General features: G+C 40.1%; 1 protein-coding gene across 1 annotated transcript in view; it reads left to right on the forward strand.

Moving 5' to 3' along the window:
• Nucleotides 1-7533, forward strand: part of CPA6 (carboxypeptidase A6) — a 316507-nt gene extending 308974 nt beyond the window's left edge. Inside the window, exons 10-11 of the mRNA XM_077751832.1 lie at nt 4260-4344; nt 7164-7533. Coding sequence (XP_077607958.1) covers nt 4260-4344; nt 7164-7351 — 273 coding nt within the window. The 3' untranslated portion in view covers nt 7352-7533. The remainder of the gene's footprint in view (nt 1-4259; nt 4345-7163) is intronic.
• Nucleotides 7534-24763: the final 17230 nt, after the last annotated feature.

The following is a 24763-nucleotide window of genomic DNA, read 5'->3' on the forward strand; positions in this document are numbered from 1 at the left end:
TTTTACTTTGAACTCTAAATCCTTCACCAGTTGGTTGGAGTTGCAGGTATCCCAGATCTAGATGTCCAGGACCTGACAGGAATGGGGAACATCAGGAAGAAGGCCTAGGGAAGGCTTGTATTCTGTCCAAAAAAGGAATTCTGTTCTTCGCATTCCAAGCAAGAATTCTGAGCAAATTCTCTCTCGAGAAATGTTGTAAAGGTGGTAGTTCTGTGTAAGAATGCTATTCTTCAATGGATAAAAAAAAAAAACAAAATCCATCTATTTGCTGTCTACAAGAAACCTATTTTAGACTGGAGGATACCTTCAGATTAAAAGTAAGGGGGTGGAGAAATATCTATCATGCTACTGGAAGTCAAAACAAAGCTGAAGTAGCTATACTTATATCAGACCAACTGGACTTTAAAGTAAAGACAGTAACAAGAGATGAAGAAGGGCATTATATAATAATTACAGGGTCTATCCATCAGGAAGACCTAACAATTATAAATGTCTACACAACAAATATGGGAACACCTAAATATTTAAAACAATCACAAATAGAAACAATCTTAGAGATAAGAACGTGCTAATGGCAGGGGACTTTAATACTCCACTGACAGCAATGGACAGATCAACTAGACAGAAAGTCACTAAAGAAACAATGGACTTGAATGACACATTGGACCAGAAGGACTTGACAGATATATTTAGAAGTCTACATTCTGAGGCCATGGAATTCACTTTCTTCTCAAGTGCACATGGCACATTCTCCAAGATAGATCACATACTGGGACACAAAGCAGCCCTCAATAAATATAAAAGAATGGAGATCATACCATGCACACTTTCAGATCACAATGCTATGAAACTTGAAATCAATCACAGGAAGAAGTCTGGAAAACCTCCAAAAACATGGAGGTAAAAGGGCATCCTACTAAAGAACGAATGGGCCAATCAGGCAATTAGAGAAGAAATTTAAAAATATATGGAAACAAGTGAAAATGAGAATACAACAATCCAAACTATGGGATTCAGCAAAAGCAGTCCTAAGAGGAAAGGACATTGCACTCTAGGCCTATTTCAAGAAATTAGAAAGAGTTCAAGTGCAAAATCTAACAGCTCACCTAAAGGAACTAGAGGCAGAGCAACAAGAGCACTCCAAACCCAGTAGGAGAAGAGAAATAATAAACAAATCATAATAAAAAGAATCAGGGAAGAAATAAACAATATAGAAACCAAAGAAATAGTTGAACAGATCAATGAAACCAAGAGTTGGTTTTTTGAAAAAATGAACAAAATTGACAAACCTCTAGCCAGACTTCTCAAAAATAAAAGAGACAGCACTCAAATAGACAAAATCATGAATGAAAATGGACTGATAACAACCAACCCCCCAGAAATACAAGTAATTATAAAGGAATACTATGAAAAATTAAATGCCAACAAACTGGACAAATTAGAAGAAATGGACAAATTCCTAAACACACACGCACTACCAAAATTCATATGGGAAGAGATAGAAAATCTGAACAGACCCATAACCAGTGAGGGAATCAAATCAGTTATCAAAAATCTCCCAACAAATAAGAGCCCTGGGCCAGATGGCTTCCCTGGGGAATTCTACCAGACTTTTAAAACAGAATTAATACCCATTCTTCACAAGCTATTCCAAAAAATAGAAATCGAAGGAAAACCTCCGGACACATTTTATGAAGCCAGCATCACTTTCCTTCCCAAGCCAGACAGAGACCCAGCACAAAAAAGAGAACTACATACCAATATCCTTGATGAATATGGGTGCAAACATCCTCAACAAGATACTTGCAAATCGAATCCAACAGCACATAAAAAGAATCCCAAGATCAAGTGGGATTCATTCCTAGGTTACAGGGCTGGTCCAATATTCGCAAATCAATCAATGTGATACATCACATTAACAAAAGAAAAAACCATATGATCTTGTCAATAGATGCAGAAAAACCATTTGACCAAATACAGCATCCCTTTAATAAAGACCCTCGAGAAAGCCGGGATAGAAGGAGCTTACTTAAACATCATAAAAGCCATCTATGAGAGGCCCTCAGCTAACATCATCCTCAACAGGGAAAAGCTGAGAGCTTTCCCCCTGAGATCAGGAACACAACACGGATGTCCACTCTCACCACTGCTGTTTAACATAGTGCTGGAAGTCCTAGCATCAGCCATCAGACAACAAAAGGAAATAAAAGGCATTGGAATTGGCAAAAAGAAGTCAAACTTTCACTTTTTGCAGGCGACATGATACTCTGCATAGAAAACCCGACAGACTCCACCAGAAGCCTACTAGACCTGATCCATGAATTCAGCAAAGTTGCACAATACAAAATCAACGTACCGAAATCGGTTGCATTCTTATACACCAACAATGAAGCAAAGGAAAGAGAAATCAAAAAACAGATCCTATTCACAACTGCACAAAATACCATAAAATACCTAGGAATAAACCTAACCAAAGATATGATATCTGTATGATGAAAACTATAGAAAACTTATGAAGGAAATTGAAGAAGACACAAAGAAATGGAAAAACATTCCATGCTNAACATTTTTAAAAATGTTTTTAAATAAGTGAGGCCTGGGCTCTTTTTGACAATTGGAAAGAGGAAACAATAGAGAAAGGAGGAATTGCTTAAACTCTTTCAAATAGGTATATAGCTACACCGCCCTAGAAAATAATTCTTGGAGAACATTATGAAGTTTTCACTTCTTGTGGAATAATCATATCTAAGCCTCTCACCAACATGTACCTGCATCTGAGTGGCAGAAGTGTAGTGAGCTCAAAGGCTAAAGCTATGCATATGTGTTTTTTTGCAAGTAGGCCAAGAGGTTGTATCTTTTTTCTTAATAGATTTTGGGTTGGGAATTTAGTCCTCTGGAATAATGAGGAACAAAACTCTCCTCACCAACAGAATGCAGTAATCTTCTAAATGTGGAAATATCTGCCCTTGCCATGGAATATTGCTAAAACCATTGGAGAAGATGTTAAAATCTTAGAAGATTCTCCATAAAGGTATTTGGTATTATGGTGTTTACGTCCCTTCTCTGTTGGCTCCTGAGAGGAGAATGTCATCATCAGTGAGATCAATAATAAATTGTCTGCCAGGTTCTGGAGCTTGGTCCCTTAATGTCCACAGAGAGTGGCATTTGCTGCAAATGCTGCTTGATGCATCCCTGACGTGAATGAGGACAGCAAGCTGAAGCCGAGTCCAACACACAGCACCATGTTGCCCAGAGTACTTCAACCGATGTATTAAATTATTCATAGGCAAATTGAAATGGGAGAGTTGTATACTGGTTTCAACATACTTTTTTTCCTCTCGCTGGTCATACAATACTTCTCTAACTCCTTATTGGAACGAATGCTGCTATCCCATTTGAAAATGTTTTGAAGTGTAGCCCATATCCTTTTAGTTCATGTTAGAATGTTTTAGTAGTTTTGTTCTGTTGATTATTCTTCCTGGTTTTTGGCATTGATAGGAAGAGTTCTCCCTCAGAATTTCTACGTCTTAGCAGTACCTGAGCTCTGTCAGAGGCGTATGTAACCTCATAAGTCATGGAGCATTCTGAAATTATATCCTCATTTCCCTCAGGGTAAATGAATAGCATAAGAGAAGTCACTCTTCCTGAACTAAAGGGTTTCTTAATTGATGCAAATGTACTTTAAATACCTTGTACATAGCTACTGAAGTATGTACTTAAGGATCAATAAGATTATCTTGATACTCTTGCAGAGCTATACTTATTCAACATTCATGCAAGAAGTATTGATTAAGCATCTGTTATACACAGGCACATTGCTAACACTGCATATGCACCTATTAAGAAGATTGACATGGGCTCTGCCCTATCAAACATTTTGTAATATATAAAAACAAGTGTATCTGAATAAAAGTGAAGAGGACAGAACACTAAATCAGCATCAGAAGATATGGGTACTTAACCGATCCTTGCTATATAATCCCAGCCTTGCTGGGCATTTCTTTCTTTTCTGTAAAATGGAAATATTACTGATCACTGGTCTGGTGTGAGGATCAGTCAAAGGAAATAATGTGTTCTAAAACACAATGTAAACTGCAGCATGTGACAAAGAATAATATTATTAAATATAGCTATTGCTTAATGTGCCCAACCTTGCTTTCCAAATCGATGACTGATAAAGCTCAGACAACATGCCAGTGTTTCCAAAGGTTTCAATGCAGTGATGGAAAGTGATAGAATTTCTCCATTTTCCCTTACAGGAATCTGCAGCTTATAAAGCTGTGAATGCACTTCGGTCAGTATATGGGGTACAATATAGATATGGACCTGCCTCCAGCACATTGTGTAAGTTTCCTGTGTGTTTTGTATTAGACTCATCTCTTAAGCCAAGATCCTGTATAATGACTTCCTTTAAAAAACAAAAAACCAGAAAGTGTGTTCCCCCTTAAAGGGAAATTTCTGACGACCAAATTAACCAAGGAAGACAGAGGGAGTTTATATCTGATTAGTTTTATACTGCTTGACAGAAATCACTGTACCAATTTAAATAAATTCTAAGCAGAGAATATTCTAAGTATGTAGTAATGACTACAAAGTTGAATTGAGATCTTATGACAGTAGAAAGTACCCAAATGGGCTCCTTTAGCGATTGTAACTGCTCTAAGGGTGGAAACGGGCCTTGAGAAGGGAATGAAGTAATGTCTGAGCCCTAACGGAGCTTCTCTTTTATTCCTTACCTCCCCCATTCTTGTTATGAAATTCTGTTTCTTACATAACGCCTTAAGCTGAATTCTCCCTTAAAAGATAATTAAAATATTTCCTACTTCATATGAAATAAAGAGCAACTGGATATGTGGAAAGAACTTGAACAAAGAATCAGAAGACATGGATTGTAGTCCTAATTCTGCTGCTAATTGTGATATAATCCTGGCCAAGATACTCATCCTGGGCTTCAGTTTCCACAACTGTTTAGTGAAGAATTCGATGAGGTCATTTCTCATGGCCTTTTAAACTCTAAAATTTATTAATTATATGACTTGGAAGATTTAGTATGAAATCATATACATCTGAATGCCTATGTATGCATGTGTGCGCGCACACATACACACACACATACACACACAGGTTGTATGTGTATGTATGGAGGGTGGCATCCAATTTCGCTTTCAGTGAAGTACGAAATTTCTCCTTGATTTCTTTAATCTACCCATTATTATATTCCTAACCACCCACTTTTTTGAGCATTCAGAAGAAAAGCTTGGTTTGTCAATTGACATTGCTTATCATATAAGTTTGTCCTAATAATGAGAATATCTTAAGTATTAGAATTTTTTGCAAAGACTATGATCATTGGTCTCATGCTGACCTCTTTAGAACTGTTTTTCAGTACGGCCATGCTGAAAGAGGAAAGATAGTATTTTTTAAAAGTCATATTCCTAATTATCACCACTATAACAAGTTAGTTTTCAACGTTAATATTTAAAAATCTTACACTTTACCTTTTCAGGTTGGTATCAAGGCACAGTCATGGTATTATATTTACCAAGAACAATCTGTTACCATAGAAATGAGGCTGTCCCATCACTATGACGTAACTCTTGGCACATGTTGATTCTGACTTTGGCTAGTTCTATGACTACTATTTGCAGTCTCAGTGTACTCTAATCCAGAGAGACAATGAAGCCACAGCCTACCTTCTGTCCTTAACCAAAGCAAGGGAGTCTGAGAAACAGCGAAGTCATTTAATTGCCTTCACTTAATAATCTATCTCTAACTTGTCCTGACAGAAGCAGTATAAAAAGTGGTATTATTTGAGCAGATGAACATGCTCTGAAAATTTTTTTGATAGTAATCGTGTTAGGTCGGTCTGGATCATATTGATTTCAAGAAAAAAGCTATAAAGATTCTTCTATTAAAAATTTATTTATTAAACAATTAAGAGCCTGTTATGCTAAAAACTATACACTAGGCTCTTTGGGGTGTAAAGATGCAAAATAATAGGGGCTTATGTCTCCTAGCACGTTATTTCATTTAATTTCCACAACAACACTATGCAGTAGGTATTATAATCTTTCTCTAAAGAGGAGATTAGGGTTCAGACGAGTCACGTAGGTGGTGGGATACGTGCGGCCTGAGCCCTCAGTCCGCCTCTGATGCCTGCACTCTCAACTCTGTGCTGACAAGTTGGAGCCTGTGAGGTCACAGGAGCCAGAAGGAGAGAGTTGCCAGTGGATTATCAGCTCTGCTAAATGCTGCTGAGAGGTTGCAAGTGGCATCTGAGGGGGTGGGGAGGGAAACAAAACGGGAAAAGAGATTGGGCCTGCTGTCCTTGGTGACCTTCAAGAGCTGGGGTTTCACGGACCAGTAGAGGCAAGAAGCAGACGGACAGCGGTTGAGGAGACAGACGCAGTGTGTATAGATTCTCCTTGCAACCTAAAGCAGAAGGATGAAGGGAAAGCGGATGGTGCATAGCCCGGAAGGAGGGGCTGCAGGAAGGCGGCGCTGGAATACTGTGGTCAGTGCAGATGCAAGAGAGGGTGGTTTAGTTGATGCAACAAGGTCCCGGGGAAAGGACTCGCTCGCTACCAGAGAAGACAGTGAGGAGTAGAATCAAGATGGCACCTGTGAGAAACAAGCTCGCTCCCCTGCTCTGAGCCGTGGGAGGAGGGCCAGGGGAGGTGGTGTCAGTGGGGGAGGTGGCGGGCTGGTTACAGCTGGGGGCCTGGGGACAGTGGTAAAGCGAGGGCAGGACCACAGAGCAAGAGAAAGTTTGTTAAGTGAAGGTCTGGAAAAAAGAGCCTGGAACAGCACTGGGATTTTCCAGCAAAGACTTTCTCCAGCTCCCTCTCAAGGAGTGAAAGCAAAGAAACCGAGCCAGGGATCAGTTTGTTTACGGGTGGAGATAACTGTTACTGGAATCGAGGCTGAGAAATCTTGAGATCATCACACTAGGAAAGCATTACTACTTAGGCGCGATCCTCAAAGATGATAGCAGGTAGGTAGGTAGTTGCAGGAGCCCAATGCAAGGAGCCACTGTTAAGTCATTCTTGTTGAAACAGTATTTAATTGCAAGGATTTAGGATAGCTTAGTAAGCAAGTACTACATATAAACTTTGAAAATTATGCAGACTCTTTAGTGAGGCTCATTTTTTTTTAACTTTTAGATGTGAGCTCTGGTAGCTCAATGGATTGGGCCTACAAAAATGGAATACCTTACACATTTGCTTTTGAACTTCGTGATACTGGACATTTTGGATTTTTACTCCCAGAGATGCTCATCAAACCGACCTGTACAGAGACCATGCTGGCTGTGAAGAACATCACGATACACCTCCTAAAGAAGTGTCCCTGAGACAGCCCAACGGTCAGGGCCGCCACCAGAGAGAGAGTTGATTCTGTGCAAGGGCTACTTTGCAGTGAGTGGAAATTTTTTTTAAAGAGAAGAGCAACTTCTTAGAATGAACATATCTGTGGACTTTGAAAGGACCCCACTCATGCAATTCAAGTTTCTGTTGCAATAAAAAATTGGTAAAAAAGAAAAAAAAAAAAACCTGAACGTAGCCTAGTTTGCTGTAAGAGAAAGCATCCATGTTATACATGTTTAGAGTCCTATCTGATTAAGGGGGCGAGGGGATATTGTCAGACTCTATTATCTCAAGAAATGTACACATTAAGGATTTCACTGCAATAAATCTCCTTTTCTCAGTTAAGATCTAGGCTACTAATGTTGTGTCATCACTTGGTTTTCATTTGAAATGGAAACGTTTCAAATGAAAAGAACTAAATTTCTTAATAAATATACAACTTACTAAGACCTCATATGCTTCACATCTTCATCCCCGGCATTAGTGCCTCATATACCTGTAAAAATACAAGAAGATAAAGCATTCATGTTCAGACTCTAAGAATACCATTTATCAAAAAAAAAAAAAAAAGTAAACATTAATTGAAGGGCCAGACACAGTGTTAAGAGCTTTACACTAATAATCTCATTTATTACTCAAATATATGAGGTAGATACCACTATCATCCTCATTTCTCAGATGAGTAAATTGAGACTTAGAAAAGTCGTATATGTTGCACCTGAGTGGCTCAGTCGGCTAAGCTTCTGACTTTGGCTCAGGTCATGATCTCATGGTTTGTGGGTTTGAGCCCCACTTTGGGCTCTGTGCTGACAGCTCATATCTTGGAGTCTGCTTCAGATTCTGTGTCTCCCTCTTTGTCTGCCCCCTCCCTCTTGCACTCTGCTTCTTTCTCTCAAAATTAAATAATAACAAAAAAAAATTAAAAAAGAAAAGTGATACATGTTTCCATTTCCAAGAATATGACTGGGTAGATATCAGACTGCTGGAAATAACTAAAACTTCTGGACAAAATATAATTTTTTGAAATGTTTACTTATTTATCTTTAGAGAGAGAGTGCAAACAGAGGAGAAACAGAGAGAGATGGAGGGAGAGAATCCCACGCAGGCTCCCCAGATGTTAGCACAGAACCCAACACAGGGCTCAGTCTCACGACCATGAGGTCATGACCTGATCCAAAATCAAAAGTCAGGCACTTAACCAACTGAGCCACCCAGGCGCCCCAAAATATAATTTTTAATCATCTTTAAAACACTTAAAAAAAGGTAAGACTATCCCAAGCAAGTCCTGGAGTGAAGGCAGGAGCCTAGAAAGGCAAGTGGTATACTGTTATCCTGAGAACATTTGTGAAAATAGGTGGTGCAGACATTGATTTTCACAGCATTTTGGAGGATGGGAACAGAGAGCAAAGTCCAAGGCTCTTCCAAGGTGGGAAGTCTAATAACAGATTCTCCTCCCTACCAGAATTCTAAGATTCCGAAGGGCTCTATGTTCAGTTTAAGGTAAATTACAAATAAACTTCCATACTACCTTCAAGGTAAAATGGACTGTTTCAAAATTTGGCAAGAGTAGAGAGGGGAGAAACTGCAGTTGAATCATATAGGTCAGTTCTCACCAGTTTGTGGCCCAAATTCAGGCTACTTAAGTGGTCTGATAAACCTCTAGCCAAGAATTTAATTGAGACTAATCCCAGATTGGTTATCCCCTCCAAGAATTTGGTAGAAAGAAAATCTGGGGATGGATTAGTAATAAAAGCACAGAACCAAGAAAACAACAACAAAATGCAGCTGTTAAGTCTGGTGCAAACAATGGGCTATAGCAGAGAAGAAATTCAATGATAATAATATACTATATGACTTAGCTATAAACAATATTCGTATATTTAAAATAATTTTAGCCCTCAATATTGATTTAACCAAAAACTGTGATATAAATGTATTCGAAGGGAAGGAAAAAGTATGTGAAAGGAGGGATATAGGAGAGCTAAATCTTAATCTGCTGTAGCAGGAAGTCACTAGACAACATCTAAAACTGAAAGAAAAAAAATCAAGAAATAACAGGATATGCATCTTATCTAGACATAAGAAAGTAAATTCTAGGAGAAACAATGTAGAAGATTAAGGATTATTGGGCTAAGGAGAGGGAGTTGGGAATAAGGAAGGACGAAGTAGAGAACTACTGTTTTTAATATAAACCTGGTCATTATGTAACTGGCTTTGTTTTTTTTTTATTATGAAAAATATACAAAGGATATTCCTTTTAAAGGAAGAGTGGTTTTTTTTCTTTTTAATTTTGTTTTGGAAGTATTCTAACACTATTTTTATTTTATTTTTTAAATTTAATTTCAGTTAACGTACAGTACAGTGTTGGTTTCAGGAGTAGAATTCAGTGATTGATCACTTACATGTAACACCCAGGGCTCATCCCAACAAATGCCCTTCTTAACACCCATCACCCATTTAGCCCATTTCCCCCACCTTCCTCTACCAAACCTTAGTTTGTTCTCTACTGTTAAGAGTCTCTCACGGTTTGTTCTCCTCCCTCCTCTTCCCCCCCTTCCCATGTGTTCATCTGTTTGTTTCTTAAATTCCACATATGGAGTAAAGTCTTATGATATTTTCTTTCCCTGACTGACTTATTTCACTTAGCATAATACATTCTAGTTCCATCCACATTGTTACAAATGACAAAACTTCTAAAAATTTTAATGTTTTTTTTTTTTGAGAGAGAGAGAGACAGAGACAGCACGAGCAGGGGAGGGGGAGAGAGAGAGGGAGACACAGAATCTGAAGCAGCTCCAGGCTCTGAGCTGTCAGCACAGAGCCCGACGCGGGGCTCGAACCCACGAACCAAGATCATGACCTGAGCCGAAGTTGGACGCTTAACCGACTGAGCCACCCAGGCACCCCATAAATGGCAAGATTTCATTCTTTTGGATCTTCAAGTAATAGTCCATTGTGTATATACACCACATCTTCTTTATCCATTTGTTGGTGGACATTTGGGTTCTTTCCATAATTTGGCTATTGTTGATAGCACTGCTATAAACATTGGGGTGCATGTGCCCCTTAGAATCAGCATTTTTGAATCCTTTGGATAAATACCTAGTAGTGCGGCTGTTTTCCAGAGTGGCTGAGCCCATTTGCATTCCCACCAACAGTGCACAAAGGGCTCCCCTTTCTCCACATCCCCACCGACCCTGTTCACTGATGATGAGTGATGTTGAGCATTTTTTCGTATGTCTGTTAGCCATCTGGATGTCGTCTTTGGAAAAGTGTCTATTCATGTCTTTCCTACTTTGTTGAAGATTAACTAGCCATAAAGTTGTAGGTCCATTTCTGGGTTTTCTATTCTGTTCCATTGATCTGTGTGTCTGTTTTTGTGCCGGTACCATACTGTCTTATGACTACAGCTTTGTAACATAGCTTGAAATCCGGTAATTTGTAATATAGCTTTTTTGTAATATAGCTGGATGCCTCTAGTTCTGTTTTTCTTTTTCAGAATTGCTTTGGCTATTAGGGTCCTTTTGTGGTTTCATACAAGTTTTAGGAATATTTGTTCTAGCTCTGTGAAAAGTGATATTTTGATAGGGATTGCATTAAACGTGCAGATTGCTTTAAGTAGTACAGACATTTTAACAATGTTTATTTTTCCAATTCATAAACATGGAATGCTTTTCCATTTCTTTGTGTCCTAGGAAGAGTGTTTTTTAAAGCAAACTCCCAACTATTTACCACCCAGTCTTTTTGATGTTAATAAAATGTACATTATTTTAATAAAAATTTAAAATTAAATTTAAGAAAAATATTAAATGAGATCATATGTGGAATGCCTAGCACAGAACCTAGAATATAGTAGACAATCAGGAAATACTAATCTTTTCTATGCTTTACAAATCTTTTTATCTTGTGGTTCCAGTTATATTTGTAGGAATGGGTCTCAGGCAGGTTTGAGTCTCAGTCCTCCTAAGAAATAGTATACCTGGGAACTTAAACTTCAGTTCATCCCATCTGGTGGTAAATGCTCAGAAATGACCCGGGACTGGAGGGTGTTTTTATACTAGTTATTTCTACCCACAGAACAGGCAAAAACCAAAGTGTCCAGAATGACCAGAGGGCCGGGAGCTTCTGAAGACTCCCAAGGTTGGGAAAATGCTGCTTCTTAAAGTACCTGCCAAAGAGGCACACAGTTGCCTGGTGTCATCTATGGCATCATGAACCCTTGATGCCAGGAAACTCTCCCAACTGATTGTGAGCATGCTGTGCTCCCCCCAGTCTGTTAGCTTCCTGTGTTCAGATGAATTGCTGGTGTCTATTGATGCCTTTCCACCAAACATGATCACCCCTGTAACAACCCAACAATAAACAACTCTTGGATATCCAGGGAGAAGGAAATAACTTACACATAATCCCCAAATTCATCTTGTATCATATTTTTAATTGCCATCTATTCCATGCCCTATGGAATAGGTTAGCAAGTTAATATCAAGAACTTACATTTATATTATATTGTTTTATATTTTTCCGCCTTTCACAGACTGCAGATGCTGAGTAATTTTTTTCTTCAAAGTCAAAAAGAGGGCAACAGAAAATATATAAGCTGAATAATCCACAGACTAGCTGGGTATATAGTTTCTCTATTATCCACTTATCAATTCAGAATGAAATTTTGCCTCCGTGAACCTTATGTAAATTCTTTGCAGTAATTACTCTCACATTTCGGTAGCACTGTATATATTTCACAGCTCAAATTCTATAAGTGGATATTTTAATATTTATAGGCTATTTTCATTTTTAATCTTTTAAACTAAGTCACAAAATGTACTGTTGGATGATGTATGTTCAAGGCACTCTGCTAGGTGCTATGTGTGAGGAGGGGTGCTGAGAACCCCTGCGTTTTTGAAAACACTCCAGATTCTCCCCATCTCCACTACTATTAAAAGCAATTTTACAGATTCTGGTTATGTTAAGTTGTAACTCTCAGACAGTTTTAGTGAGTATATTAGGTTTATAATAGGACTGCCATAGCAAATTTCCACAAATTGGGTGGCTTAAAACAATAGAAATTTGTCACCGCAGTTGTAGAGGCTAGAAGTCCAAAATCAAGGAAGGTCAGGGCCCTGCCCCCCCTGAAACCTATAGGGAATCCTTCCTTGCCTCTTCTTAGTTGCTGGTTGGTTGCCAGCAATCTTTCGTGTTCTTTGCTGCGACGTAATTTCAGACTCAGCCTTCCTCGCACATGGTCTCCTCCTGGGCGGCTCTTGTCCTCACATGGCCGTGTTCTGGGAAGGACACCAGTCAGATTAGGTCAGGAGCCCACCCTTCTTCAGTATGAACTCACCTTAACGAATCACATCTGCAGTGACCCTGTTTCTGAGAAGGTCCAATTCTTTTTTTTTTTTTTTTAATGTTTAGTCATTCTTGAGAGAGAGAGAGACAGAGCACAAGTGGGGGAGGGGCAGAGAGGGAGGGAGACACCGTATCCGAAGCAGGTTTCAAACTGTCAGCTCTGAGCCCGATGCAGGGCCTGAACCTACGAACCAGGAGATCACGACCTGAGCCAAAGTCAATGCTTAACTGGCTGAGCCACCCAGGTGCCCCTAATAAGGTCCCATTCTGAGGTACAGGCAGTTAGAACTTCAATATATCTTTTTGGGAGGAAACAAAACTCAACCCCGTGGACAAATAACATGAGATATTGATGTCAATGAGCCTATTTACAAAGCCAAAAAGTGGTGAGTCTTGCTTTTGTTCTCAAGTCTAACTGTTGGGGAATACATAAAAGAATAAAGCATATTTTTAAAATTCCAACACTCCTTAGGATATTGTTTTTAATAGACTATTAATAGGATATAATAATATATTCTTTATAGCTCTCTTTTCAAATAATAAAATTATAGCTCAAATTATGATTTACTTTTCTTAACACAGGAAATTTGTTAGTTTTAGGTAGTGTCATGTATTAACTTTACTCTCAATAATTCTTCTGAGCTGCGGCATCATAAAAAGTATTTACAGCTAAGTTATACTAGATCAAATCTAATTGATTAAATCAGAATTCTGTTAATTAAAGTATGCTTTAGATTAAGCAAAGTAATTACATGAGCGATTGCATTTAATGAAATATTTTCATGAATCAGAATATTGCATAATAAACCTGAAAACAGCCACATTGAATTCCTAATATATTTCACAAAACAAATTACACTGAGAACTGCTAAGACATCTGAATAATTCACATGAAAATAAAAGCAACTTGAAGATTTTCTAGAGCAGACTCTAACTCCATTTTTCCAATGTGATGCCAGTCTCCCCTCTGTGTTTCTGCATTTCTGCCCTTTAGGACCGCTTCCTCTATCCTCCATGGAGGCCCTAACGAAGGTTCTCCCTAGGGCATCCATCCTTCTTCCACCTGCCCAGAGTAGGTGAGGGAAGCACATCAAATGATAACTCAAGTCTTTAGAGTGTATAGATTCTGGAGTACTATTCACCTCGTAGGTTAGTTATGAATTAAACTAAGAGAATAGCTTCCCACATAACAGTGTGTTCTAAGTCTCAAACAGACTCAAAAGTAAATGTTTCCCTGGGAGCACATGGTGGCTCAGTGGGTTAAACCTCCAGCTATTGGTTTTGGCTCAGGTCGTGATTCCGCAGTTCATGAGTTTGAGCCCCACATGGGGCTCTGTGCTAACCGTGCAGAGCCTGCTTGGGATTCTCTCTCTCTCTGTCTCTGTCTCTCTGCCCCTGCCCCACTGTGTGTGTGCGTGCAAGCTCTCTCTCTAAATAAATAAACTTTTTAAAAAACTAAATTATTTCCAGTTGGGGAAGAATTAAAAGGTAACAGGAACACCCAGCCCCTGCATGAAAGTGAACCAGCAGTCCAGTGTACGTGCTCGGAAAGAAATAATTTGCAACAACCAATGACTGGTGTTAGGTTCAGTTATTGAATTTCTAGTACAGCTATACTTTCACCAGAAGCACAACCCCTGCTAACCTAGGTAGAATTCTTCAGTAATTTAAAGCTATATTCAATATTCTAAGGGAGACTGATATCTGCTAAGCAGAAACTGTGTTGCTGGATGTGTTTAGATTCAGCTGTCTATCTCAAGCAATATTAGTCTGAAATATTGTGTAAGGTGTTCATTTGGTAGAGAAGCAGACTTGAATAAACAATTCAATGTCTTTGTGCCAGGGTCAACAGAATTTCATAAAAGAATGAATATTTGGAATAAGTGTCACTGCACCTGTCACAAGCCATCATGGGAGATGCATAAAGACACCCTAAAGACGTAGCACTGCGCTAACCAGGGGTGTCCAAGTACTGACTGATTATTGTGATGGTAATAACAACAGAATTTACCACCCACCCCCACCAAATTAATTTTGTACTAGGAACTTGAAATCAAAATAATGTTCTTTTTAGACTCATAAATGTGAACACTAGTCTTTATCTTCCTTTTAAAATACTTGAGAGTCTATTCTTTTTATTTATTGTCTTTAGCTAAACTGCTTTCCTTTCTTAGAAGACACTTTGAACCACAATCAACATTTCAACCACAGATCTTATGGCGATCTGCATATTTTGTTAAGACCATTTAATTATTTTAAGTAGTTCTTAAATATCACTAGTGAAAGTGACTATGACTGGATACAAATGTTTAGTGCAAAACTGTGTTCTCCCCTTCCTCTTCTCCTTCCCTTAAGGGCTAAAGACAATTCTAGTTTTGCCTCTCTTAATCGCTTTCCTCTGCCCCCCTCCAAGGAGAGTTCTTCCTTACTAGGCCAGTTCTTGACCTTCTGCAAAGGAGAATTAGGGTGGAACGCAGGAGGGCTAGGTTAGACAAGGAACGGGACTCTCCCAGGGACTCCGAGGGCAGGAGGCAGCTGCCGTTAGTAGGACAATGGACAGGAGAGAAAAGGACTTTTAAAACCATTGCTGAAGATCATGCATTGCTTTTGTGGTGTTCCACAGAGACTTCGAAATTACTAGGGCATGTTCTTTTAAATATATTGTTATTTGAGAACATTAAAATTTGTCCCAGACATTTATTATAATTTCTGTGTGTTCTTGCCATGGCTAGGGAATAGGAAGCCTTAAGAATCCTGTCTCCCCAAGATGGAATCCAGAAAATGTGGCTTGCCAATATCTTTTGCAGAACACAGACATGTGATTTAGGCTCCCTGAGTAAGAACAGGTTCAGAAGTGAGAGTCGCTATTGGATAATGGATATGAGGTTTCAGTTATGCAGGATGAGTTCTAGAGACCTGTCGTACAATATGGTGCTGACTGTTAACAATCCTGGATTGTACACTTGAAAATTTGTTAAGAGAATAGATCTCATATCAAATGTCCATACCTCAATTTTTTTAATGCTTTATTTATTTTTGAGAGAAAGAGCATGAGCAGGGGAGGGGCAGACAGAGGGGGGGACAGAGGATCCGAAGTGGACTCTGCCCTGAGAACAGTGAGCTCAATGCAGGGCTTGAACTCACAAACCATGAGATCATGACCTGAGCCAAAGTTGGACGCTCAACCAACTGAGCCACCCAGGCGTCCCTACCATAATCTTAAAAAAACGATATAGGAAAATTCAAGGAGAAAGAGGAAAAGAGGATGGCGACCTGAGAAAAGAGGCCCCGCACAGAAGGCGTGTGATGGCAAAGATGGCGGTCAAGTTCACGCCGTTGCAGAAATGGCAGCGGTGTGGCTGCCCTAGTGGGGAGCCGGGGGGTGTGGTTGGACTCATCAGGCCAGGTCTAAAGCCTGTCCCGTCATTTCCAGACTCAGCTTTGATCTGGTTCGCTCATAAATATCTACAGAATAAGCTCCTTTCTGCTTAATCAACCAGCACCAATTTCTGGGACCATACATTTTATTAAAACTCGTATTGGGTTACACATAAGATTATGGCCCAGTGGGGGCACTTGGGTGGCTCGTTCGGTTAAGCCTCTGACTTTGGCTCAGGTCAGATCTCATGGCTTGTGTGAGTTTAGGCCCCGCGTCAGGCTCTGTGTTGACAGCTCAGAGCCTAGAGCCTGCTTTGAATTCTGTATCTCCCTCGCTCTGCCCCTCCCCTGCTCACTTTCTGTCTCTGTCTCTCTCTCCCAAAAATAAACAGTAAAAAAAGGGAATATGGCTTAGTTTTCCATACTTAATTTTCTATGCTCTAATTTCATATTTAGCCCAGTAATTATTTGCTGGATACTGTTACTTGTAGATTTTAATCACTGGATTTCAATTCAAAGTACTATTTTGTTTTTAAAATATTAACAAAAATGGCATAAGCACAGTGTGGAATAAGATGTTTTTAATTTCCAAATGTAATTGCTCTTCTAAAGACAGAGAGCAGAATGAGACAAGGAGTATGTTTGGCTTTACTTCTAGAAAAGAGAACAGGTTCTGACTTGCAGTCCTGGGTCTGTAAGTCCTACTCCAGAGGAGTCTTCCTTGAGATTTTATATCTAGGATAAGGATAACACGACTTGTAATACAAGTATGTTGTGAGGATTAAAGAAAGTAACATATGAAGACTATCAGTGAAGATCTTGAGCCCCAAATCATCCACACCAACCAAATTTTTCTGAATTTTACAAATATGTAGGAACGTAGTGTAGGGGGTACGGGCAAATATTTTTACTGGGGGGAAAACTGTAACCTGATCAAAGCATGTAGATATTTTCATTGATTATGGGCAAATGACCATTAGGGTTCTACCTTGATCTACTTTTCTCACACTCAAACTACTGGGTACCTTGTTTCACTACAGGAAATTCAGGTTGGTTTTTTTCTTTTTTTTTCTTTTTTTTTATTTTTTTTTATTTTTTATTTTTAATAGTTTATTGTCAAATTAGTTTCCACATAACACTCAGTGCTCATCCCCACAAGTGTCCTCCTCCATGCCCATCCCCCCCTCCCCCCACATCCATCAGTCCTCAGTTTTTGTCAGCATTCAAAAGTCTCTCATGGTTTGCCTCTCTCCCTTTCCCCCACCATTTCCGCCCTTCTTCTCCCCCTTGTTCCTCCGTCAAGTTCCTCCCAATCCTCCTATACGTGCAAACATATGATATTTGTCCTTCTCTGCCTGACTTATTTCGCTCAGCATAACACCCTCAAGGTCCATCCATGACAGGTTGGTTTTTTCTATAGCACACTGTTGACAAAGTAAGTCAACTCAGAAAAATTTTTTACAAAAAATATCTCATCTACAAGGACAAAGGAATCATTTAAATATAGGCTTTAAGGGAGGGAAATATCCCAATTCAGTGCTCCAGGGTAGTAAAGATTTTATTCCTAACAGCCTAAACCAACAAGATTAAAATAGTTATTGGAGGGGCGCCTGGGTGGCTTAGTCGGTTGAGCGTCCGACTTTCGCTCGGGTCATGATCTCGCGGTTCGTGGGTTCGAGCCCCGCGTCGGGCTCTGTGCTGACTGCCAGCTCGGAGCCTGGAGCCTATTTCAGAGGCTGTATCTCCCTCTCTCTCTGACCCTCCCCTGCTCACGCTGTCTCTCTCACTCTCTCTCTCTCCTAGAAATAAATAAAAATATTAAAAAAAAATAGTTATTGGATACATTTACCATTCTGTGTATGTGGTGATCAGGCTGTCTGCCAAAGAAAAATGCATGTCCCAAAGGAGTTCGTACATTTATCCAAAGATTTATTGAGCAACTATCCTGTGATTGATAGTGTGTCTCCTGCCAAGGTAATCCACAAGCGACATTGTAAAGAAGGTAAAGTTGGCATCAATGCCTTCTCTCCTGGTGACTCCTCTGTCTCCTCTGGATAGCCATCACCCTCTGCTGCCTCTCACTCCTCAGGAAACCCCGCGTCACTATCCCCAGCCTCCCCAGCCGGCACACCCTTCTCTGGCCTGCCTTTCCAAATACAGTTGATCCTTGAACAACGTGGGTTTGAACTGTGTGGGTCCACTTCCATGTTTTACAGTACAGTAAATGTATTTGCTCTTATGATTTTCTCAACATTTTCTTTTCCCTAACTCACTTTATTATAAGAATATAGCGTATAATACATATACAAAATATGTGCTGACTGCTACCAGTAACAGAAGGTTATTAGTAGTTAAGTTTCAGGGGAGTCAAAGTTATGTGAAGATTTTTTTAATGTTTGTTTATTTTTGAGAGAGAGCGTACATGAGCAGGGGAGGGGCAGAGAGAGAGGCACAGAATCTGAAGCAGGCGCTAGACTCCAAGCTGTCAGCACAGAGCCAGATGTGGGGCTCGAACTCACAACTGTGAGATCATGACCTGAGCTGACGTCAGACGCTTAGCTGACTGAGCCGCCCAGGCGTCCCATGTGAGGACTTTTTACTTGACGTAGGATCGGTCCCCTAACCACATCACCTTGTTCAACTGTCAGCTGTAGGTGTCAAACTCCAGATTCCTCTCCATACCTCTTCCGACCCAAATTGACGTCTCTGGTGCACCCTGGAGGAAGTGTGCTCGTCTAGTTACCAGAGGTTACATTAGTCTGCTCAAGCTGCCGTAACAAAATACCACAGACTGGGTGGCTTAAACAACAGACACTTATTTCCTCACTGTTCTGGAAGCTGGAAGTCCAAGATCAAGCTTCCAGACAATTTAGTTCTTAGTAAGGCCTCTCTTCCTGGCTTGCCTTCACTGAGCACATGGGGGAGGCAGAAGAGGGGGAGAGAGGAAGAGGGGGAGGAGGGAGAGGAGAAGATGAGGTAGATGGGGGTGGGGTGAGAGAGAGAGAGAGAGAGAGAGGGAGCGGACACTAATCCTATTGGATCAAGCCCCACCCTCATGACCTCATTTAACCTTAATTGCTTCCTCAGAGGCCCCATATCCAAATACACGTGTACAGGAGGCTATAGCTTCAACATACGGGGGTGGAGAACACACACATTCAGTCCATAACAGAGAAAATACTGTTAGACACACCACTCTATGAAAGAATTTTAACCCCCTTTGCACGGAATGCATCTTCTGGCAGGGAGTAATAGCTTAATAACCTCAAGAAAGAATTTCTAATAACTCAGGAGGGCAAGTACACCCTACACTATTCATATAGCACCCATGTCCACCCTACTCCCCTGGGTGCAGGCGTATTGTCACCCTAGCTTGCGCTTGTTCCTGCGTCTTCAGCGCCAGTCGGGGGGACTCCGTGCACCACTCCACCGATAGCTGGACATGGGGTCACACACGCTGGACCTGAACCACGCCCATGGCTTTAAGTTCACACATAAGGGGGACATCATCTCCCCTCTTCTGTATGGGGAACACAGCCATGCCTGGACTGCATTCTAAAATTTCCAAATTCTTTATGCTCATGCACGCACAACAACAGACACCTAAGCTTGCATATTCTTAACCTCTAAGTTTTCCTCCTGTATTTACCTGCTTTTGGAGGGGAATCAACCGCAAGAGTCCAAATTCAATTATTTTACCTTGTTAGTACAGATTTTATTTAGAAATCTTAAAGATTAAAAAAAAAAGAAATCTTAAAGATTGCTTTGCTTTTTTCCTTGGAAACACAAAAGAGTCAAGATGTGCAATATATTACTTTTTTTTATTTGCCTGTCCTATTCTTTTGTATTCTTATGAGTCTGAACCACTCTGCTATCTCAGCAGATACCTAACCTAAATAACTATTCTTAAACACAGACAAAAACACACACAAAAGAAAAGTCTTCAGGAACCTTCATTTACCACAGATCTGTGCACCAAGCATTTGTACTCAAAGAATTTCAACAATGGATTTCGTGATAATAATACCTGAAAACTGGTTCTTTAGTTTTTTAAACTACATTATACTTTCCAGTAATATGATAACATTCCTGGGAATTGAAATGGTAACATCCGAATGCTACCTACACAATAAGACTAGCTCAATTATTATATGCTGATTAATTGCTATCCAATCATTTGTAAAATGGAGGCACAGAATATTTAAGTAATTTGAGTATGATTTTCTTATCTAATTAGTGGCAAATCTGAGAATATAAGCCAAGCCCTTAGGTTTTTTTAACTTAATTTAGAAAATTTAAAACTATACTATAAAGGTAGTATAGTATCAAATAACCCCAGGCTCCCAACACCCAGTTTCAGCAAAGATAAACATTTGCTTTTGCCAAATTTATTTGCCTTTCCTCCAAATTTATTCTTGTCGCAGTATTTTTTTTAAGTTTATTTATTTATTCTGAGAGAAAGAGAGAGAGAGAGCACACAAGTGTGGGAGGGCAGAGAGACAGGAGAGAGCAAGAATCCCAAGCAGGCTCTGCTTTCTCATACAGAGCCTGATGTGGGGCTCACACTCACTATATGTGAGACCATGACGTGAGCTGAAGTCAGACGGCTAACCGACTGAGCCACCCAGGTACCCCCTGTTGTAGTATTTTAAAGCAAATTCTAGACATCATATCATTTCACCCATATATACTTCAGTATACGTCTCTAAAAGGGTATTTCTTACATTTTACATGTATTTGTGGTAAATCAACAATTTCCTAACAGTGGCCAAAGAACTCAGACACCCAGCAAAATATTCTAGTACCTTCTTTCATTTTTTTCCCTCTTTATTTCTCTCTTTCAAAAGAGGGTATTCAAATCAGTATTAATAGACTAATAAAAAGAAAACTAAAAAGAAAACCCCCCAAATCTTTCAATAGTAGAAATATAAAATGTAAGCTTCAAAGTTACTTTAAAACATTTCACCGTGTTCCAGTTCTACAAAAACTACAAGCAAATCTCTCTTTTATCTTCCTCCAAGAAAACCAGATTCCTAGAAAAAGTCATGGTGTAGAAATTCCATTCTGGGTACTCCAAAACTCCTGAGATTCTATGAAGGCATGTAAATGTACAATTTGCTATGGAAACTGTGGTGCTGTTTAATCAAATACAAATAAAATTCCTGAGGATCTCACTTGTTAAATATTTATTTGGTATACAATTTAGCAAAGGTTCTCTGATGTTCCCATTTTATGAGTTTATCAAAATTTTCTGTTCGAATTTTAATATCACACATGTTAAAAGTCAATCCATTCACAACAAAGGCACTTACCTATAGAGTGGCTACAAAGCCTAGCAACATAGGCAACTATATATAATAAATGGTTTATTGATATTACATGACAATACATGATATATGTTTGATGTGTTGCCCCTCGTTAGTGATGCATAGTTTAGTGTGCTGAACAGAATGACAATGAATAGGACACATCCACACAGTATTTCTAGCAATCCCTACACATACATCTGTAATATATTGCTTCCAATCAATTCTCAGATGTGATCCCTGGAATCAGCAATGCCTGGGAATGTTAAAAATACACATTTTCAGGACCTCACCCCAGACCTAGACAATCAGAAAGTTGGGCTCAATAGTCTGTTTTAACAAGCTCTGCAGGTGATTCAGATGCAAGTTCAAGTTTGAGGAACACGTGCTCAGGTTTTATATATATGCATAATTTTTATATATAGGATATATACTTTTTATATAAATTATACATACGTATCCCACTCATGAAAGGGATATGGAAGTATCTCTATGCATAGTTATACTAAAAGATTATTTGTTGCTTGTCTGATACCCAAAATGAATTTTTCATCCTGTGTCCTGAGTTCTTCTGGCATCCACACATAAGGGTTGGCACACTCTGCGGGGCTACGTCACCTCATCCAGTTTAGAAATTATTATCCTACCATGTCTCGCCACTCTAGGGTCATGGGGTGCCTGGTGTCTGAGTGACCTGCCCTTGACTGTCCAGAGCACACACTAATAAGTGCTCACTTAACACGGTCAAATGGGGCAAAGAGGCACCTATATTTCTACACTTTGTGGCCACCTATAGGTGGAAATACTGGGTGTTAGCTGAGGACAAAAGCTAAAGAAATGTGTATGAAATCTCCTCTAACTTGAATTCATGAAATGTAAAAATAATTTTCCCTCTGTTCAAAGAATTTGTTTCATGCAAGGTTCTGGATTTCTATTGCCATTTGCAATAATGTGGATGGAAGTAGAGTGTATTATGCTAAGCGAAATAAGTCAGAGAAAGATAAAGATTGATTTCACTCATAAGTGGAATTTAAGAAACAAAACAGATGAACACAGAGGAAGGGAAGGAAAAATAGGATAAAAACAGAGAGGGAGGCAAACCATAAAAGACTTAAATACAGAGAACAGAAGGTTGCTGGAGGGGGGTTGGGTGGGGGATGGGCTAAATGGGCGATAGGTATTAGGAAGGGCACTTGTTGGGATGAGCACTGGGTGTTATATGTAAGTGGTAAATCACTAAATTCTACTCCTGAAATCATTACTATACTATATGTTAACTAACTTGGATTAAATAAAATTAAAAATTAAGAAAAAAAAGAGCACAGAGGAAATGTGAAGAAATCTTTGGGAGTGGGGGATGGCACTTGTAAAAAATATACACTCCTAAAAAACTAAGTTAATTAAAATTTAAATTTAGAAAAGATTCTGGATTTCTAATTAAAAATAATTATAAACATATTAAAAACCAAAAACGCTTTGGGGCACCTGGGTGGCTTAGTCAGTCAAGCATGTGACTCTTGGTTTCGGCTCAGGTCATGATCTGATGGGTTTGTGAGTTTGAGCCCCACATCAGGCTGTCTGCTGTCAGTGCAGAGCTTGCTTGGGATTCTCTCTCTTCCTCTCTCTCTGTCCCTCCCCACCTCGCGTGCACTCTCTATCTCAGAATAAATAAATAAATAAACTTTTTAAAAAAGCTTTTATATCCCTTAACATAGCTGCAGGCTACCGAGGAGTCCTTTCCTAGAACTATCCCCATTTAAGTCAGAAAATCACAGCCAAAAAGTTTGAAGTCTGAATCATACCTGAATTAGTTTTATACAGTCATTTCTCTTTCATTTTGAGCTGCCATCCTGTACACGTTTTACATTTACATAAAACAAAGTGCATAGATTTTGAATACGCAGTACAATGAGTTTTCACAAACATAAACCCCCACTGCAGCAAGATTCAGGACGTTTCCTTCACTCTAGAAAACCCGCTCAAGCCCCTTTCCAGCCAGTGTCCCTTCCAGAAGCAACTACTGTTCGGATTTTTGTCACCGTAGCTTGTTTCTTCCAGAACTTTATGTAAACGAAGTTGCTTTCATGTTCACACACTCCAAACATACCTAGCTATACAGCAGGGAATTTATCATGTGTTTTTATTTCCTCTGAAGTCACTGTAAAGCCCTAAAGACAGTCCCCAATCTCACCCTCAAAGAGAAGACAAGGATACTGGTCTCAGGGGAGGCGTCAGAACCTGAGGCAGTAGCTGTAGAAAGGGCACAGGAAAGGAGGCTTTAGGTGACAGGTCCCTGAGTCCCCAAGTCAAGAGACACTTGGGCCAGGGACGCAGGAAGAGATGGCTGTGAGGGGCACCAGGAGAGCACCTGCGAGCCATGCCCGGTAGAAAACAAAGTCAGCCCCTCAGCACCCGCCCCTCCCTCTGTGGCGATGCTCACCAGGCGTCCAGGCATTCAGGGGCCAGGGTGATGCCACTGCCCGTGTGTGCCAAGACACCTGCAACGAGGGCGGGTCTCTACAGCAGGCCAGGACCCCCAGGGTGGGAAGGAGGTCCTGTTTCTTTACTTTGGGGACAGAGGGGACTGTAGTGGCAAACCCCAAAGGAAGGGCGGAGGAGTGTAGACCCCCATGTGCCCGCCCAGTTCCAGTGATTATAAGTTAAACATGTACGTTATTTAGTATTTTAGCGCTTCTCAAAGTATCCACTGGAGTAGCATCTAATTACCATTTTAAAAGTCTCCTCAGGACATAAAATTTTAAATGCCAGCAGTATGTAATCTAATATTTTACTTTATGGAAAAAATCTTTCTATGATGTTCTCTTTTGCTCACATTCCTGGGAGATCCAGGGATGAAAGATCATGTAAGTCCGAACAGACGTATTACTAGCAGCAATTGCATGTACTAGTATTACTAGTTTTCATAGGTATATACAAATGTTGTCATTTGAGACACATTTAGAAAAATACATACAAAGAATAAAATGCATTTTAAATGCACCCCCAAAATGTTAATGTTCGTCAGAAATCTTCACTCCTCCGGAGTTGTCCTAAGACTTCTAGAGTCTCTGAAAGGCGGATTTACCTGCAGAGCCTTCTGTGAGAGCGTCAGAGCGCTCCTGGCTCAGCGTGAGTCAAGTCCGGCCTGTCAGGCCTCACAGACGCTCGTTTCCGGGCGGCCGAGAAGCCGTGGAACATGACTGGCGGCAAAGCGCCCTCTGCTCCTCTGCCGCTGGGGTGGGGGCCCTCCGGGGGGCCCTCCGGGGGGCGGTCCCAATGCGCACAGAGTTTGAGGGGCAGGGTGTTTATTAAGGATCAGCACCTGTGACGCGAAGGCGGCAGAAGCAGAGGCGGACGGAGGGGGCAGAG

This window comes from Crocuta crocuta, unplaced genomic scaffold (assembly GCF_008692635.1).
Source record: "Crocuta crocuta isolate KB4526 unplaced genomic scaffold, BGI_CrCroc_1.0 scaffold20, whole genome shotgun sequence".
Classification (NCBI taxonomy): domain Eukaryota; kingdom Metazoa; phylum Chordata; class Mammalia; order Carnivora; family Hyaenidae; genus Crocuta; species Crocuta crocuta.